We start from the raw sequence: 18590 nt of genomic DNA on the forward strand, positions 1-18590 counted from the left end.
AGGCCATGTCAGAAAGGTATAGGCAGCAGCAGGAGAGCTCAGGGTCACTGGCTCTCAGATCATTCATATCATACGTGGTTTACATTTCAAGCATTTGCTTAAGTTATAAAAGTAGAGCAATCTCCCAAACAAATCAAATGAGAACTTCTCCCTTTACCCCAAAACTAACTCAGCCCCAAGCATCTACTTTCAAAGTAGTCAATGTTATAATGGTGCCCTCTGGTGTCTCAGTCACAAATTACCATTTAATGGCACCAAACCAAATCCAGAAGACTCTTGATTAACCAACCATATGGACTAATTTATCTAAGACTGGAAAAAATGTGTTTAGATGAAAACCCAACCCCAAACTAAGGCATCTTGAAAGAAGTGGTTTCATATAAGGATTGCAAAGACTGTGGGACAGTCTAGGAAGAAATTTTCATTTACTTCTGAAAGCATGAGCGCTCTTGAAATCTAATTGCTTAAAAAGACAAAGAACACAACTTGAAAATAAATATATTCACAATCTGTAGTTATAGTCTCCTTACAACCCCAGTGCCCCTGGAGGTGCCCAAGAAGCTCAAAGCCTTTAAAATGTCACAATGTTGTAGTATCTGCACTGTGAACATAGTATACTCTAAAAATAAATAAATTCTTTAACCAGTATCCTCCAAATCTCCACGTGGACTTGCTTAACTTTCCTGGATCATTCTTTTACATTCTTCTTACCCTAACCTCAAAGTTCTGAACAAAATACACTCATGGCTGGGGGCGGTGGTTTACACCTGTAATCCTAGCACTCTGGGAGGCCAAGGTGGACAGATCACTTGAGGGTCAGGAGTTTAAGACCAGCCTGGCCAACATGGTAAAACCCCATCTCTACTAAAAATACAAAAATTAGTTGGGTGTGGTGGTGCCCACCTGTAATCCCAGCTACTTGGGAGGCTGAGGCAAGAGAATCGCTTGATCTCAGGAAGTGAACGCTGCAGTGAGCCAAGATCACGCCACTGTGTTCCAGCCTGGAAAACGGGGCGAGACTCGGTCTCAAAAAACAAAAACAAAAACAAAAACACTCATGTTTGAGCAAGCAAAGTGGTAAATATAGACACATTTCAGATCTGTACACTTATAAGCACATTGGCTAGAGATACACAGTGGTAGAAGTAGTGAATGTAATTAAAAAGGATCTACCTGATCACTTTTATAGGTAAAAATAATAAGACTCAAAGATATTATTCTGTGCTAATAATAAAGAATCTATAGATTAAAATCCATTGGTTTCAAGTAAAAAAGGTCATATTTGTTTTCAGACCTGAATGTGTAAAGCACTAAAATGAAGACTGTAGCTCTCTAAATGCCAGATAAATACTTTCAGGTGAGGTGTAAGAGAAGAATTTAAGGCAATCCAGTAGCTAAGATATTTCCAGTTAAAGCTTTATCTTTCAGAGCATGCTCTATTTCCTTCTCTTCAATCTTGAAAGACACCTGGAAAAAAGAGAAAAGGATTTTTCATGCTGGAGAACTCACAAAACAAAGTTATAAGTACAGAAACTTCTACCATATTAAACTTTTCTCACAAGAGGCAAGAAAGTTAAACACTTTTTTTTCCAATAGCCTGAAAAAATATTCATACCACACTCCCATTTTTACACACCTTAAACCTTAGCTAACAAAAAATGACTTGTTTAACTGTGGTCATCTTGTATAACAGTAAACCTTTACTTTAACTTCACTCTACAAAATAGGACAATTAAAAACACTGTCACAAAAAAGCAGTTGTACCTTTGTCAAGCGGGTTTCCTTGTTTTTCTTTAATCCTAAAATGCCCCTGGCCTCCAAGAGCCCTGAAAGTGACAAACACTCTGACTGGTCCACAGCCGCCACCTGCTGTTTGCGACAGACTTTACTATAGGCTTCATATAACTGAGAGAACAAGGGAGAACAAATGCTGCTTAAAAGTCACATTGCTTATAGCCTTTAATCATTTAAGAAACGTGAGTCTGAGTTAGCAAAAAATTTATCTGAATACCCTATTTCTTCCTCTTTTCAATAAAATCCTTAAACAGTCATTCTGTAGATATTCCCAAAAGCCTATATAGTAATGTAGGAAAGGGGATTTATATATTTCACAGAGAGATGCAGAAATGAAGGAGAGCATGGGGAAAGATTAATGGTAAACTCTCAACCACAACCCAAGGGAAATAGGTGACTTTTATATAGCACCAGTATTAATTTTTTTATTTTTAGACGGAGTCTTCCACTGTCACCCAGGCTGGAGTGCAATGGCGCGATATCAGCTCACTGCAACCTTCATCTCCTGGGTTCAAGCAATTTTCCTGTCTCAGCTTCCCTAGTAGTTGGGATTACAGGCGCACACCACCATGCCCGGCTAATTTTTTGTATTTTTAGACAGAAGGGTTTCACCGTGTTCCCCAGGCGGTCTCAAACTCCTGAGCTCAGGTAATCCACCCTCCTCGGCCTCCCAAAGTGCTAGGATTATAGGCATGAGTCACCGTACCCGGCCATTACCAGTATTAATTCTTACTGTTAAAATCCATTTTAAATTCCTATCAGCTGAAGTATCATAGGCCTTTTGGAAAATATCTGCTCTGCAAAGCAGCTTCTCATCTCTACCTCTGCTCCATCTGCTCCATCCCAACTTACCTTCCCCAGAGTGACCTCTTTGATTTTCAACTGCCTGATCAAGAGCATCAAAGAGCAGACCAAGATCTTCTGCTGAAGAGGAAAGGAATCGTATACTCCTTCTTGGCTCAAGGTCATCCTGTTACCATCAACTTCTGAAATGACTTGGGATATATGAATAAGACCAACCTTCTTGGGAATCAAAGGCTCAGAAGGTGATTTACCTATAAAGTAAGTCAGTCAAGTTTAATTCAATTTCTAAAATATTGTGTGTGTGTATGCATGATGAAACAAATGATACTAAAGTTTGAGCTAAAGGAATTTCAAGTAGTCACATGGTGGCAAGCAAAAGTTCAAACTCTCTAATCAGAGGCCAAAGGATAAGAGATAATGCTATTCTCTTAAAAATGTCAAAATAATGTGGATGACTTGAAAATTAGGGTTACCTTTTCTCTGGGCAAAATAGTGAGCTATTTTGTCCTATGGAATGTAATTTAATGTCAGAGGGACAAAACCTACCTCATGAAAGGACCAGACAGAGAACTACTGTATTCCTTTTTTTAGAGGGGTGGGGAACAAGATCTCTGTTGCTCAGGCTGCAGTGCAGTGGCACTAGCATGGCTCACTGCTGCCTTGACTTCCTGGGCTCAAGTGATCCTCCTGCCTCAGACTCCTGAGTAGCTAGAACTACAGGCGCATGCCACCACAGCAGGCTAGTTCCTAGTATCTAAGAGGTATAAGAAGAACAGAACCTTGAAGCAAAGATGGTGACTGTGCCTGGTAATTAAGAAAGGAAAAAAAGGCCAGGCATGGTGGCTCACGCCTGTAATCCCAGCACTTTGGGAGGCCAAGGTGGGCACATCACCTGAGGTCAGGAGTTCAAGATCAGCTTGCCTAACATGGTGAAATCCCATCTCTACTAAAAATACAAAAAATTAGCCGGGCATGGTGGCAGGGACCTGTAATCCCAGCTATTCGGGAGGCTGAGACAGGAGAATCACTTGAACCTGGGAGGCAGAGGTTGCAGTGAGCAGAGATCATCCAGCCTGGGCGACAAGAGCAAAGTTCTGTCTCAAATAAAAAAGAAAAAGAAAAAAAAGTTGGAAAATTACCTAATATTTTGGATCAAATGTGTGGCTAAATGTGGAGAGTAAAGTCACTGCCATATCAGTCCTTCAGATGGCTTTCCCAAATGACCTTTGTGGTTTGGTTCACTTGCCCAAGCTGATCAGCAATACAGCCAACATTTGAGAAAATGTCACTGGGTATGCTAGTAGATAGCACCATCTTTTTTTTGGTAATTTTTGTAGAGATGGGGTTTCATCATGTTGCCAACGCTGGTCTCGAACTCTTAAGGTCAAGCAATCTGCCCTCCTTGGCCTCTCAAAGCACTGGGATTATGGGAGTGAGCCACCATGACTAGCCAGATATCATCATCTTAATAAAAGCCAGGAGTTGGGAAACTGCCAATAAGCTGCATAAGACTATATCCTTAGCAAACTACTGTAGGAACAGAAAACCAAATACCGCATGTTCTCACTTCTAAGTGGCAACTAAATGATGAGAACACATGGACACCTAGAGGGGACAACACACACTGGGGCCTATATAACAGTGGAGGGTGGGAGGAGGGAGAGGATCAGGAAAAATAACGAATGGCTTGAGCTCAGGAATTCATGACCAGCCTGGGTGACAAGGCGAAACCCCACCTCTACTAAAAATACAAAAAAATTGCAGGGCATGGTGATACACGCCTGTGGTCCCAGCTACTCAGGAGGCTGGGGTGGGAGGATGGCTTGAGCCTGGGAGGAGGAGGTTTCACTGAGATGAGATCACACCACTGCACTGCAGCCTGGGTGACAGAGTGAGACCCTGTCTCAAAAAAAAAAGACTATGGTCTCATTGTTTGGAGATACATGAATTGCAAGACAGAGAGATGTGCTCTGTAACAACTTTTGCCTGAAGCTACTCCCTGAATCACTTGCAGTTGCCCCATAACAATTTACTTCTATAATGTTTCATTACCACAGAGGGATGCTGCAGAGGACTAATGCAGAAACCAGAGATCACAGATCAAGTAAGATAATCTTAAAGCTCAAAGGAATTTCGAAGTCTATTTTTACTCTCTACCCAGTGGCTGAGTCCTCTCTAAAACAATCTCAACAAGTGGCATCTATCTGGCTTTTGTCTGAATATCTTCAATGCTGGAGAACCCACTATGTTTCAAGGAAGCCCAGTTAGTTCTAGTTATTAGAAATTTTCTTCTTATATTTAGTTGAAGTCAATCTTCCTATAGCTTTCTGGAACAATTAAAAGCCAAAACCTGGTGTGGTGGCTCATGCCTGTAGTTCCAATGCTGTAGGAGACCAAGGCGGGAGAATCACTTCATCCCAGGAGTTTGAGACCAGCCTGGGCAACATAAGGAGACTCCTCCACTCAATGACTCTACAAAAATTTTAAAATTAGCAATAGCTGGAACTGGGGAGGCTGAGGTGAGAAGAGGATTGCTTGGGCCTGGGAGGTTGCAACTGCAGTGAGCCATAATCACAACAGCCATAATCGCATCACTGGACTCCAGCGTGAGAGACAGTGCAAGACCTTGTCTCACACCAAAAGAAAAAAGCCAATCACACACAATCCAGAAATCAAAAGATAGAATTTACAACCTCTTTACCTTTTTTAGTTATGTTTGTGCTAGTGATGCTCACAGGGGCCAGTGACAAGCCTAAATGTTACTGGTGGGGAAAAAGCAAGGGAAAAGGGAATGATCTGAAAAATTAAAGAGGACGAAGAAACCAGTATCTAAGTCTATACATTGGCATATATTGCCTACTATTACCCTAAGCACTAATTTTGGCTACATCTGAAATTATTTTTAATTTTTTTATGTTAGCAAATTGATGAAAAAAAGAACTCCATGAAAAACTATAATGCCAGAAACAATTTTACTAACTCCCAACCAGTGTAGGAGTCAAAAAGAAACAATCAAATCTTACTATTCTGTTTATAAAGACTACCACTGGATATCAAATACTGTAAGATACGTAGTTCATGGCCATTTACATTTGCCACAACCAAAACAACAAGGCTGAGGGAATGGAAAATTAATTTTGTCATTTGTGATAGTGTGCAACTTACTGTAGCAATATAATCTTTTTTTTTTTTGTTGAGACGGAGTTTTGCTGTTGTTACCCAGACTGGTGTGCAATGGCACGATCTGAGCTCACCGAAACCTCCGCCTTCTGGGTTCAAGCAATTCTCCTGCCTCATCCTCCCAAGTAGCTGGGATTACAGGCACGCGCCACCATGCCTGGCTAATTTTTCTATTTTTAGTAGAGACAGGGTTTCACCTCGTTGACCAGGATGGTCTCATCTCTTGACCTCGTGATCCACCCGCCTCGGCCGGCAATATGATCTTTTTACCTCTACCCTCTAGACTTGTTTAAATGCTTGAAATAAATAAATAATAAATGCTTGAGATATCCCAAGTTGAACTTATAATTCTTATTCTTGGGGAGGGATTGCCAGGGGAGAAATACCAAATGTGGGTGAAGGGGAGAAAGCAAACAAAACACACTGCCCTGTGTGTACCTATGCAACTGTATTGCATGCTCTGCACATGTACCCCAAAACCTAAAATGCAATTAAAAAAAAAAAAAATTCTTATTCTTCTAAAATTATTGTTTTTTGAGACAGACTCTCACTCTGTTGCCCAGGCTGGGAGGACAGTGGCACGATCTCAGCTCATTGCAAACTCCGCCTCCCCAGCTCAAGTGATTCTTCTGTCTCAACCTCCCAAGTAGTTATGACTACAGGTGCACACCATGCTTGGCTAATTAATTTTTTTACTGTAAGCCCTGGGATACATGTGCAGAACACGAAGGTTTGTAACATAGGCATATGTGTGCCATGATGGCTTGCTGCACTCATCAATCCATCATCTAGGTTTTTAAGTCCTGCATGTTCTCCCTTCCTTTGGGCCCCACCCCCAGCAGGCCCCAGTGTGTGATGTTCCCCTCCCTGTGTTCATGTGTTCTCATTGTTCAACACCCACTTACGAGTGAGAACGTGCAGTGTTTGGTTTTGTTCCTGTGTTAGTTTGCTGAGAATGATTGTTTCCAGCTTCATTCATGTCCCTACAAAGGAAACGAACTCACTTTTTTTTCCTTTGAGACACAGTCTCGCTCTGTCACCCAGAATGGAGTGCAGTGGCACGATCTCAGCTCACTGCAACCTCTGCCTCCTGGGTTCAAGCAATTCTCCTGCCTCAGCCTCCTGAGCAGCTGAGATTACAGGTGCAGGACACCATGCCCAGGTATGTTTTTTGAGACAGGGTTTATCTATGTTGGCCAGGATGGTCTAAACTGATCTGCCCTCCTCAGCCTTCAAGTGCTAGGATTACAGGCATGAGCCACCATACTCAGCCAACTCATTTCTTATGGCTGCAAAATTTAAAAAAAAAAATTTTTTTTTTTTTTTGAGACACAGTTTTACTCTTGTTACCCAGGCTGGAGTGCAATGGTGCGATCTTGGCTCATCGCAACCTCCGCCTCCTGGGTTCAAGCAATTCTCCTGCCTCAGCCTCCCAAGTAGCTGGGACTACAGGCGCACGCCACCATGCCCAGCTAATTTTTATATTTTTAGTAGAGACGGGGTTTCACCTTGTTGACCAGGATGGTCTCGATCTCTTGACCTCATGATCCACCCCCTCGGCCTCCCAAAGTGCTGGGATTATAGCTTGAGCCACCGCGCCCGGCCAATTTTTTTTTTTTTTTTGGTAGAAAAGAGGCCTCACTACATTGCCCAGGCTGGTCTCACAATCCTGGGCTCAAGCGAGCCTCCCGCCTTGGCCTCCCAAAGTCCTGGAATTACAGGTGTGAACCACTGCATGGGGCCTCACAGTTCTTTTACCTAATTCTCCATTATTTATCAGGCTTTGCTTTCACCTATATTGAAACCTAAAGTGCACTTAACATAAGCACCCAGAGAGCTGATCCAACCTCATTGTCTACAATTTTCATTTCTGGAGCGTCAAAAGAAAACTCACTCTGTCGGCCGGGCACGGTGGCTCACGCCTGTAATCCCAGCACTTTGGGAGGCCGAGGCGGGTGGATCACAAGGTCAAAAGATCGAGACCATCCTGGTCAACATAGTGAAACCCCGTCTCTACTAAAAATGCAGAAATTAGCTGGGCATGGTGGCGTGTGCCTGTAATCCCAGCTACTCGGGAGGCTGAGGCAGGAGAATTGCTTGAACCCAGGAGGCGGAGGTTGCAGTGAGCTGAGATCGCGCCATTGCACTCCAGCCTGGGTAACAAGAGCGAAACTCCGTCTCAAAAAAAAAAACCTCACTCTGTCCTAGCCATTTACGCAATACCCTGGGAACTCATTTCCAGTAATGCATTAAGTACTGGCAGGCAAGATTGAAATAAAATAGATGAAACTGACTAAAAACACAGACACACATAAAAACGGGTGAGTTTGGATTTAACTATGTTCATTTCATCTTTCTACCTCTTTCCTCAAAAGCTAAGCTTCCAATTACAAAGGAAGACAGGAAGGAGATAAACTACTTACATTCAGACAGTGGTTTGAGAATAGTCTGGCTTTTGACATCTGACTCTACAATTTCAACAGCTCTCCTATAAAAAAAATTTCTAAAATTAATTTAGTCTAAGCCAAACCAAACACCATACCAAACCACCAAGCTCAAAAGCAGGCACATTAATGACTATTGCTCAAAGACTGCAACTATGAGCAAGTTATGTAGGCTAACATGGTTTAGCCTACATACATCCTATGTATAACTTTAAAATTACGATGTTTTGTAATTTTAAAGCCCCAAATAAAACTGGGTTATTTCTCAAATAAGGGGACTTAATTGCTTTGAAATAATTCATGGATGTCAGATTTGAGAAACTTCCGTGGTTTCCTCCTAATAGATGCCAAGTAGGTCATTGTACATTAAGCCAATAATAACATTTTGGGTGAGGAGAAAATGTCACGGTAGGAGAGGATATGTAGTGTGGGTGACTGACTAAAGGGAGCCAACACCACCCATACACACAAAATCTAAAAGGGATATCTTCCGTTATATATACATAGGATATGTGTAGGCTAAACCACGCTAGCCTACATAACTATTGCTCATAGTTGTAGTCTTTACCCAAGTAGTTTGCTGATTAGAGGAAACTTTTAAATTCAGGATCATGCAATCTAGCAACAGGAAGAGCTGACTCTCCCACTGCTCTCTCTAAAGTACTTTGCCCACAGGAAGCCATAAGCCAGACCTGGATCTTCTGCATGGCAATAGGGGGAGGTTGGACCAGCAGGCCAGCACAGCAAGTATCATTTTAATGGACCCAGTGTCCCTACTGGGAAGGAAGAAATTTCATCAGTCAGCACAGAGGCTTTCCCCAGCAGGAGGGACAGGGGGATGGGAACGGAGAAAGAAGTCTAGAGTACAACTCTAGGGGACCACCAACTGGAGGGAAGAAGGGGTGCTCACAAAAGGAAAGGAGGAGAAAAAAGTCTAAAGGCAAAGATGGTTCAGGTCCATAAATAAACCTGCTTGAGATCAGCTAATGGAAAAGTAAACTGGAGTCTTTTTTAATACAAATGTAATTAACCAATCTATAATCACCACAGGGAGTGCCAGCAACATCTCATTTGTTTCTCCCTCTGTAGGTAATGGACTGATAATGTTTCAGACATTAACACGGTAGAAATCCACAGCTCCCCACTGAGAAACAAGTCCTCCTTTCTGAGCGTAAAAAAGTAGCAGAACTGAGCCTCTTAAGCCACATTCACTTGAGTTACATGAGACAATTAACAGCATTTCTTTTTTTTTTTAATAAAAGCAGCCAACAGTGTCATAACTCACCTGCAAACATCTAGCGCTTTGCGAACATCTCCTGAAACAGCAGAGACTTTGCGGGCACAGAATTGAATTGCAGCATTGTCCAGAACCTGATCTCTAGATACCTTCAGACATGACATAGAAGATGACAGTTTGAACTGTAAGATTCTCCCTCTGTAATTTAGGTCCCAAGCATAAATATTTTCACATTTAACCCTAAACTTGATTGGCAACTCTTTAGGGTCAAAAAGATGCCTTTTCTTCATAAATAATGGAGATGTTTGAGAGTTTTCACACATTTAAGCATTTTGTAGGGATATGGTAGAGGTTCATAAATGGAAAAAAAGCAATCAGAGCTGAAATCAGCAAAAATAAAAAAAATCTATTTAGTCATTTTCAAAAGAAAAAGTTTTTTCATAGGCACTATTTTTTAAAGGTCATTAAAGAAAGCACTTGAAGACCAGGTACGGTGGCTCACGCCTGTAAATCCCAGCACTTTGGGAGGCCAAGGCGGGTGGATCACTTGAGGTCAGGAGTTTGAGACCAGCCTGACCAACATGGCAAAATCCCGTCTCTATTAAAAACAAATAAATAAAATAAAAAATTAAGCACTTGAGGCCCAGTGCAGTGCCTCACACCTGTAATCCCAGTACTTTGGGAAGCCAAGGTGGACAGATCACCTGAGGACAGGAGTTCGAGACCAGCCTGGCCAACATGGTGAAATCCCGTCTCTATTAAAAATACAAAAATTAGCTGGGCATGGTGGCAGGCACCTGTAATCCCAGCTACTTGGGAGGCCGAGGCAGGAGAATTGCTTGAATCCAGGAGGCGGAGGTTTCAGCGAGCCGAGATCACCCCATTGCACTCCAGCCTGGGTAACAAGAGCAAAACTCTGTCTCAAGGGGAAAAAAAAAAAAAGAGAAAGCACTTGAGTGATTCCTCTCACTCTTGCTTTTATTTCAACACTAAGACACCCAGTAAATGAATAAAGTGGAAATTCACATAAAAGTATTATCACTATGGTCCACAGGAACTCTTTGCTCCATTAATAAAGCAATCAAAGCAACAATATTTTAGAACTATTGTTAAATTTTCCTAGCACAGGTGAATCCAAGGAACACATAATTTGGCAAAATAGTTGGTACTTACCTGATTAAGTCGATCTTGCAAAATAGTGACTATCTGATTTTTGGTATAAGGTGGGAAGTTCAATAGCTGTGGCTTACATTTTTCTCTAGCTTGAAGCCTAGGCAGAATTCTATCTGTGAGATCCAGGGTATTAGCAATGCCTAAGGAGGAGATCAACAACACTAACCATTGGTCAAATCATCCTAAAGGGGAAACTAAATTCTCTGAAAGCTAAATAAATTTCCAGTTACAGAATCTAGCATGTTAATTGTTGCATCCCACTGGTGTCCTACCCCATCCCAATAGATAAGATGTATCTGCTAGGTAAGATGTACAGTCATTTAACTTTCTTAGTTTGATGAGGCAGAAAGCTGGTTTAAGATAAAATCACTGATACATAAGCTGAATATATATATTTTTAAAAAAGAATACTTTAGAACCACTATGTAACATTTTTAACAATTGAGCACTAACCAATCAGCACCAAGTGAGAATTGCTTAGCCATGGCCATTCAAACAGTGTGTACAATACATCCTGGCCTTTGCTGTCCAGTTGGTCCATCTCGTCCAGTACCAACACACTGCATATAGAGAGAAACAGTTAGTATCCATATTCACCTTCTTTTTTTTTTTCGAGACGGAGTTTCGCTCTTGTTACCCAGACTGGAGTGCAATGGCGTGATCTCGGCTCACCGCAACCTCCGCCTTCTGGGTTCAAGCAATTCTCCTGCCTCAGCCTCCCGAGTAGCTGGGATTACAGGCGCGCGCCACCATGCCCAGCTAATTTTTTGTATTTTTAGTAGAGACGGGGTTTCACCTTGTTGACCAGGATGGTCTCGATCTCTTGACCTCGTGATCCACCCGCCTCGGCCTCCCAAAGTGCTGGGATTATAGGCATGAGCCACCTCGCCTGGCCCATATTCACCTTCTTAACCCTCCAATCTGTCTGATACAGGCTGACTTCAGGTCACTTTCCTAAAGCTGAGTCCAGTTTAAGGATCATAATCTATCCTATCTCTAGTTACTGCTACAAGGATACCCCACATCATCTACAAGTAATCCAATTTAAAATTAGGTGTATCTTCCCTCTCTTCTTTCCCTTTAAGTTTATGTAACTATCCTTCATAGAACAAATATACAAAATGTTCTTTTTATGGGCAACAGACCTTGCAGATTTTTACAGAACAACATGAAGCAGAACAATACTTACATCATGGGGCCCTTCTCTGCAGTCATATGTTTTTCCAATTTCCTCATCATGTCCTTCCCAGCTGGCCTGGATACCTCTTCCTGACAAATCTCCTGAGCAATAGCTGGGAATACAGCCTGGGCACTCCTCAAGGACATGCAATTCAGCATGATAGTTTTAAAGCCTTTCAGTTCCTTCTAGAAATACAAAATGCAAACATCAGTTATTTTTGCCTCAGAAAATAAAAGATCTGATAGAGCCTAAAACGTCTTTGAAGAGCTAAAAGCATGTAAGGAAGCTCTACTTTCATTTGGAAAGATTTAAACAATGAAATTATAAATGTCTTATTTGAGGAGACCATCAATCTTCTAATCTTCGTCTTTTTATTAAAGACAGAGTCTTGCTCTGTTGCCCAGGCTGGAGTGCAGCAGCACAATCTCAGCTCGCTGTAACCTCTGCCTCTGGGTTCAAGCAATTCTCCTGCCTCAGCTTCCCAAGTAGCTAGGGTTACCAGGATGCACCACATACCCAGCTAATTTTTGTATTTTTAGCAGAGAGCAGGTTTCACCATGTTGGCCAGGCTTGTCTCAAACTCCTGACCTCAGGTAATCGCCCCCCCCACAAAGTGCTGGGATTACAGGTGTGAGAGCCACAGTGCCCAGCCCGCTTTCTTAACTCTTAAAAATCAAGTGCCAGCTGGGCACAGTGGCTCACACCTGTAATCCCAGCACTTTGGGAGGCTGAAGCGGGTGGACTGCTTGAGCTCAGGAGTTCAGGACAAGTCTGGGCAACACGGTGAAACCCTGTCTCTACAAATTTTAGCTGGGTGTGGTGATGCATGCCTGTAGTCCCAGCTACCCAGGAGGCTGAGGTGGGAGGATCACCTGAGCCCAGGAGGTCAAGGCTACAGTGAGCTGTGATCAAGCCATTGCACTGCAGCCTGGACAAAAGAGTGAGACCCTGTTTCAAAAACAAATCAAAACACCTAAGAGTCATTTTACCAACAGCATCATAATTCAGACTCTTAATGTACCTTGAGGTCTTGCAAAATTCGGCTTAAGCAGGCAGTTTTTCCAGTTCCAGGAGCACCAGAAAGGTAAAGGCTTCCAGCTTTTTTTTCACAGATGTGCTCCCTCAGGAAATTCTTGATGACATCCATCTCCCTTTCCCTGGCAGGCAGCCGATCCGGGACAGCTGTGTTCAGGACCAGCTTTGCTTGCTGGTAGCAAGTGCCTGTGCCAGATATAAAAGGTCAATTAGACACAACAGAAGGTGACTGAGAAGACCCACTGGGTGGTTTCATTTGTAATCATCAGCCTTGGTTACAATAGCTGCACTAACAGTTGCCATGTAAGAACAAACCTTCTTGCTTGAATAGTCTCACACGTGCAGATTCTTTCTCCAGTGGACATCTCTGCTCAGGATTTGTTGTGATCTCTTGACCTTTTCTAACTGAAGGAAGTATTCTGTTTTGGTGAACTTTGGCTTGTTCTCTTTTACTAGGAGACTTAATTGTCAGCTGATTGTCAAATACCAATCTTCGTCCCTTACGTGTATGTGATCGGGGGGGACCATTTTCTTTCTTGCCTTGCTTTGGTGGAGAACAAGCAGGTAAATGGGGAGTGTTGCATAGGTTGTCATCACCTGAAACATAATAAAATCAAAATGTAGTCACTCATAGCACTGGATAGTAAAAGGATGTGCAAGACCTTCGCCATTACCAGAAAGAGGTGAATTTCTACCTTAAGTCGGAACCACCAAAATAAAATGCCTTCTCACCTAGCAGCAAATATTGGCCACTAGATGGCATCACCACTCTTACTACAGCAGTCTCCTTATCCACCATTGTAGTTACCTCAGTCTAAAAATATTAAATGGAAAATTCCAAAAATAAATAATTGAAAAGTTTTAAATTGCATGCTGTTGCGTACCATGATGAAATCTCTGACCATCCTACCCGGGGCATGAAACGTCCCTTCAGCCAGCATATCCGCATTGTATATGCTACCCACCCACTAGTCACTTAGTAGCTGACTTGGTTATCAGATTAAAAATATAGGACATGTAGGGTTCAGTACTATCCTCAATTGCAGGCATCCACTGGGGTCTTGGAATGTCTCCCCTATGGATAAGTGGGGACTACTGCATTTAGTAGAAACCAAATGGGTTTTAGTGGGATGAAATTGTAAAACTGGACCGGGAGCGGTGGCTCAAGCCTGTAATCCCAGCACTTTGGGAGGCCGAGGCGCGTGGATCACAAGGTCAAGAGATGGAGACCACCCTGGTCAACAAAGTGAAACCCCGTCTCTACTAAAAATACAAAAAATTAGCCGGGCATGGTGGCGCGTGCCTGTAATCCCAGCTACTCAGGAGGCTGAGGCGGGAGAATTGCTTGAACCCAGGAGGCGGAGGTTGCGGTGAGCCGAGATCGCGCCATTGCACTCCAGCCTGGGTAACAAGAGTGAAAACCCCATCTCAAAAAAAAAAAGAAATTGTAAAACTGGTTTGAAACAGGTTTTCTCAACCTTGGCACCACTGATACATTGGACCAAGTAATTCTTCATTGTCAAGGAGCTGTCCAGGGCATTGTAGGATGTTTAGCAGCATCTCTGGCCTCTACCCACTAAGCCAGTGGCATCCCCCAGCTGTAACAACCAAAAATGCCTCCAGAAACAACCAAATCATCCCTCATTTAAAAACAAATATTCCAAAACGAGAATTACCAACCACTGTTCTAAAACAAGAAAAAAATGGAAAATATCCAGCATGTCGCTGTTTTCTTTTAATTTCACAAATATTGAGGTACATTTCATAATATCTTGCTACTACAAGGTAACTTAAAACACTGACGGAACTAACCTCAGTATTAAGGAATCAAAGATTAAACCTATTAAGTAGTTCAGAAAGTGACCTCAGTAAGTGGCTTAACTCTGGAGTTCAGTAAGCAGTTAGCAACCATTCTGAAAATAACTAAAATGAAGAGTAGTCTTAGGCCAGGTGTAGTAACTCACGCCTATAATCCCAGTAGTTTGTGAGGCCAGGAGTTCAAGACCAGCCTGGCCAACGTGGTGAAACCCCAGCTCTACCAAAAATACAAAAAATAGCCAGGTGTGGTGGTGTGCACCTGTAGTCCAGCTACTCAGGAGGCTGAGGTGAGAGGATGGCTTGAACCAGGGAACTAGAGGTTGTAGTGAGCTGAGATCGTGCCACTGGACGCCAGCCTCAGCGAAAGAGCGAGACTGTTAAAAAAAAAAAAAAAAAGCTGGGTATGATGGCTCATGTCTGTAATCCCACTTTAGGAGGCCAAGGCAGATGAATGACCTGAGGTTAGGAGTTCAGAGACCAGGCTGGTTAACATGGCAAAAACCGGTCTCTGCTAAAAATACAAAAAAATTAAATAGGTAGGGTCCAGTGGCTCAAGCCTGTAATCCCAGCACTTTGGGAGGCCGAGGTGGGTGGATCACGAGGTCAAGAGATAGAGACCATCCTAGTCAACAATGTGAAATACCGTCTCTACTAAAAATACAAAAATTAGCTGGGCATGGTGGTGCGTGCCTGTAGTCCCAGCTACTTGGGAGGCTGAGGCAGGAGAATTGCTTGAACCCAGGAGGTGGAGGTTGCAGTGAGCCGAGATTGTGCCATTGCATTCCAGCCTGGGTAACAAGAGCGAAAGTCCGTCTCAAAACAAAAAACAACAAAAAATAAAATAAAATAAAAATTAGCTGGGCTTGGTGGTGGGTGCCTGTAACCCCTCCTACTTGGGAGGCTGAGGCAGAAGAATTGCTTTGACTTAGGAGGCGGAGGTTGCAATGAGCTGAGATCACGCCATTGTACTCCAGCCTGGGAGACAATATAAGACTTTCTTGAGGGGAAAAAAAAAAAGTCTTAACTGAACTTAGAAAGCTCCTTCAAAGGACACACATCTTATTGAGAAAAGAAAGGTCAAAAAGTGATATAACAAATGGCTTACCCAGACGTTTCCTGGGGCTGAGAGGCAGGACTTTTACATGAGAACAGGGTACAATTTGGGCATTTGTCAGTTCTAGTTTGGCATCACTAGAGTTTTTAGTTTTGTTCAATGCCTGAGACAGCTTCTTTTTTGGAAAACTGATTGTAGCCTGTGCCTGGGATCGGGTTTGAGGCATGACAGCAGCACAACTAGATACAAAAAATAACAGGACAAATCAATAGGTAAAAGTGAAGGGAAAATAACTAACATAGAATTTATTTATACTGATGATTAACACTTATTTCTTAAGTAAATTATGTTACCACAATATTTTAGCATTCAGTTCTAATTCACATCCAAATCTATGCAAGAACAGCTGACATTTGTTGTCTACCTACTACGTGGAAGCCACCGTTATAAGCACTTTATGTGCCAACTCGTTTTGTTTTACAACTGCCTTAGAGGTAGGTACTAGTATTAGCCTTTATTTTACGGATGCGAAAACTGAGATAAACAGTGGCCCAAAGTCACAGAAAAACAGGAATGTAACCCCAGGCTGGCACCAGAGTCCAAGTTTTTAACCAATTGATAAATGCAATAAGAAGTTACTTGAAATGGGCCGGGCCCCATGGCTCACGCCTGTGATCCGTACTTTCGGAGGCCAAGGCGGGCGGGTCACGAGGTCAGGAGTTCGAGACCAGCCTGGCCAATATGGTGAAACCCTGTCTGTACTAAAATAATACAAAAAGTAGCTGGGTCTGGTGGCGGGTGCCTGTAATCCCAGCTACTCGGGAGGCTGAGGCAGGGGAATCACTTGAACTGGGGAGGTGGAGTTTGCAGTGAGCCGATATCGCGCCATTGCACTCCAGCCTGGGTAACAAGAGAGACTCCATCTCAAAAAAAAAAAAAGTTACTTGAACTGATTTGTATAGAACTTCTAATTGCCCTCCTCCAGGCATGAGGGGTGTTTTATCACCAGCTCAGCCCACCAGCCGCCACATTTCTCTTCTCTCCCAAGCCCTCACACTGCAGGTCCGTCTTCTCTCAGTCTCTCCGCCCCTGCACACAGGCCTCATTCTAAGCGGCTCTCAAGGCACCCCAGAACATTTCCTTCCTACAGCTTTCAGCTCCTTCACAGCTGGAACTACCCCGAGGGCGCCTGCCCTTTCCCTGATTCCCGACCTCAGACCTCCAGCGAGCTCAGCTCTCTTCCCCTCACTTCACCTCCGGCCTCGCCGGAACCCGCAGCCTTCACCCAACGCCGCTGCCTCACAGATCGCAGGCCTCCTAGAGCAATCCTCTCCTTTCCACCTCCTCAGTGCAGGCTCCTTCTCAGGTCTCTCACACGCAGCCTCAGGGACTCACCACCAAAAGCCCCGAACAAACTGCACACCAGCAGCAGCAAAACCCAGCCGCGCTCGCGCCAAATCTAAATTACCACAGCGTTCCAGCCTCCCGCCAAAGCCCGGTCTCGATTCTGATTGGCTGTGGTCAGAGCGCTGTTCGCCTTGGGTACCGCCTCTTTTTTGCTTCCAATCCTGCGGAAGAGTTACAGCCAATGAGAGAGCCCCAAGTCTTTGAGTCACAGCGAGGCCACGCCCACTGAGCGGCGTAGACGGGAAAGAGAATCTACATCCGGGGCCTCAGTGGAAAGACGCGCGATTGCTGCAGGGCGACTCTGGGTAAGGCGGGACGGCCCGGCCGCAAAGCACGGCGGGAGGCGTAGTCTTTACTGCCGCGCGACCCTACTTCCGCGCTCTTCCTTCGACTGGGTGTCAAGATGTGGTTCCCCCTTCTCACTGCCGAACATACCCATTTGCATCGTCCTGATGGACTAGATTTTCAGTACTAGTACATGATACCTACCGTTTGGGGAGCGCTTCTGTGCGCCAGGTATGAACCCCAACCCCGGAAGGCACACAGCAAACCTCCATACAAGGTTAGAGGTCACAGCATCTTGGTGACAGTGAAAAGCCTAGGATCCAGATCTTCTGATGCCTGAACTAGTGTTTTTTTTTGGTAAAGTTCTACACAGCTATATAAAGAAAAACTATGCTTCATCATAGTATCTCTTGATTTGTACTTCAAAGGTGAGAAACAGAGCCAACTCTTTGCTTTTATTTCGTTCAAAGTTAGATTATATTATATGCACCTTCTTACCATTAATCCACACCTCGTCGGGAGAGAATTATGACCCCTTAATTTTAAAATCTTTTATGGCGAAACACTAGGGTTTCAGAGCCAGGGAAAGCAGCTATATAGAAGAGGCAAGCTGAGTTTTTAATGAAAAATATAAATTAGAGCAGTAATTTGGAGGCCAGCTTCCAAAGCCAATAACTCATCTAACCCTCAGGTTCCTTTAAAGGCCAAAACCCAATTCTAGGTCATGGTAAACATTTATCTTTTACCCCTCAGTAACAAATAAAACAGAGCCATAAAGCCTAGAAAGAGGAAAGCAACAATATTACGATCATCAGTTAATTGGTACCTAGTTCATGAAGAGAGCCAATATTGAGGGCTTTAAGTGTATGCCAGAGAATGTGCTCAGTATTTTACCTACATCGTCTTCGTAATTTTCACAAGCACCCCCACGAAGTTGAGCTGGTGTTATTTTGTGTGTGTGTGTGTGTGTGAGAGAGAGAGAGAGAGAGAGAGAGAGAGACTCTCGCTCTGTCACCCAAGCTGGAGTGAAAGAGCTTGATCTCTGCTCACTACAACCTCCGCCTCCTGGGTTTAAGCGATTTTCTGCCTCAGCCCCCCAAGTAGCTGGGATTACAGGCGCACACCACCATGCCTGGCTAATTCTTTTTGTATTTTTAGTAGAGACGACGTTTCACCGTC

At 43.5% G+C, this 18590-nt stretch overlaps 1 protein-coding gene across 4 annotated transcripts; it reads right to left on the minus strand.

The window, feature by feature from the left end:
• Positions 1 to 482: 482 nt before the first annotated feature.
• Positions 483 to 17180, minus strand: CDC6 (cell division cycle 6). Of its 4 annotated transcripts, none has more exons than XM_008997528.6 (12): positions 17115 to 17180; positions 15771 to 15958; positions 13163 to 13444; positions 12834 to 13033; positions 11822 to 11997; positions 11086 to 11192; positions 10633 to 10772; positions 9508 to 9608; positions 8202 to 8266; positions 2647 to 2849; positions 1765 to 1905; positions 483 to 1467 (listed from the first exon to the last, which is right to left on the minus strand). In XM_008997528.6, exons 2-12 carry the CDS (start codon positions 15943 to 15945, stop codon positions 1378 to 1380), a joined length of 1680 nt encoding a protein of 559 aa, XP_008995776.3. In that variant the 5' UTR covers positions 15946 to 15958; positions 17115 to 17180; the 3' UTR covers positions 483 to 1377. The 4 variants fall into 4 exon arrangements, with proteins under 4 accessions (XP_008995776.3, XP_078229777.1, XP_078229775.1 ...); XM_078373651.1 differs by having other exon boundaries at positions 2647 to 2789; positions 16974 to 17180; XM_078373649.1 differs by having other exon boundaries at positions 16974 to 17180.
• Between the last annotated feature and the right edge of the window lie 1410 nt (positions 17181 to 18590).

This window comes from Callithrix jacchus, chromosome 5 (genome assembly GCF_049354715.1).
Source record: "Callithrix jacchus isolate 240 chromosome 5, calJac240_pri, whole genome shotgun sequence".
Taxonomy (NCBI): domain Eukaryota; kingdom Metazoa; phylum Chordata; class Mammalia; order Primates; family Cebidae; genus Callithrix; species Callithrix jacchus.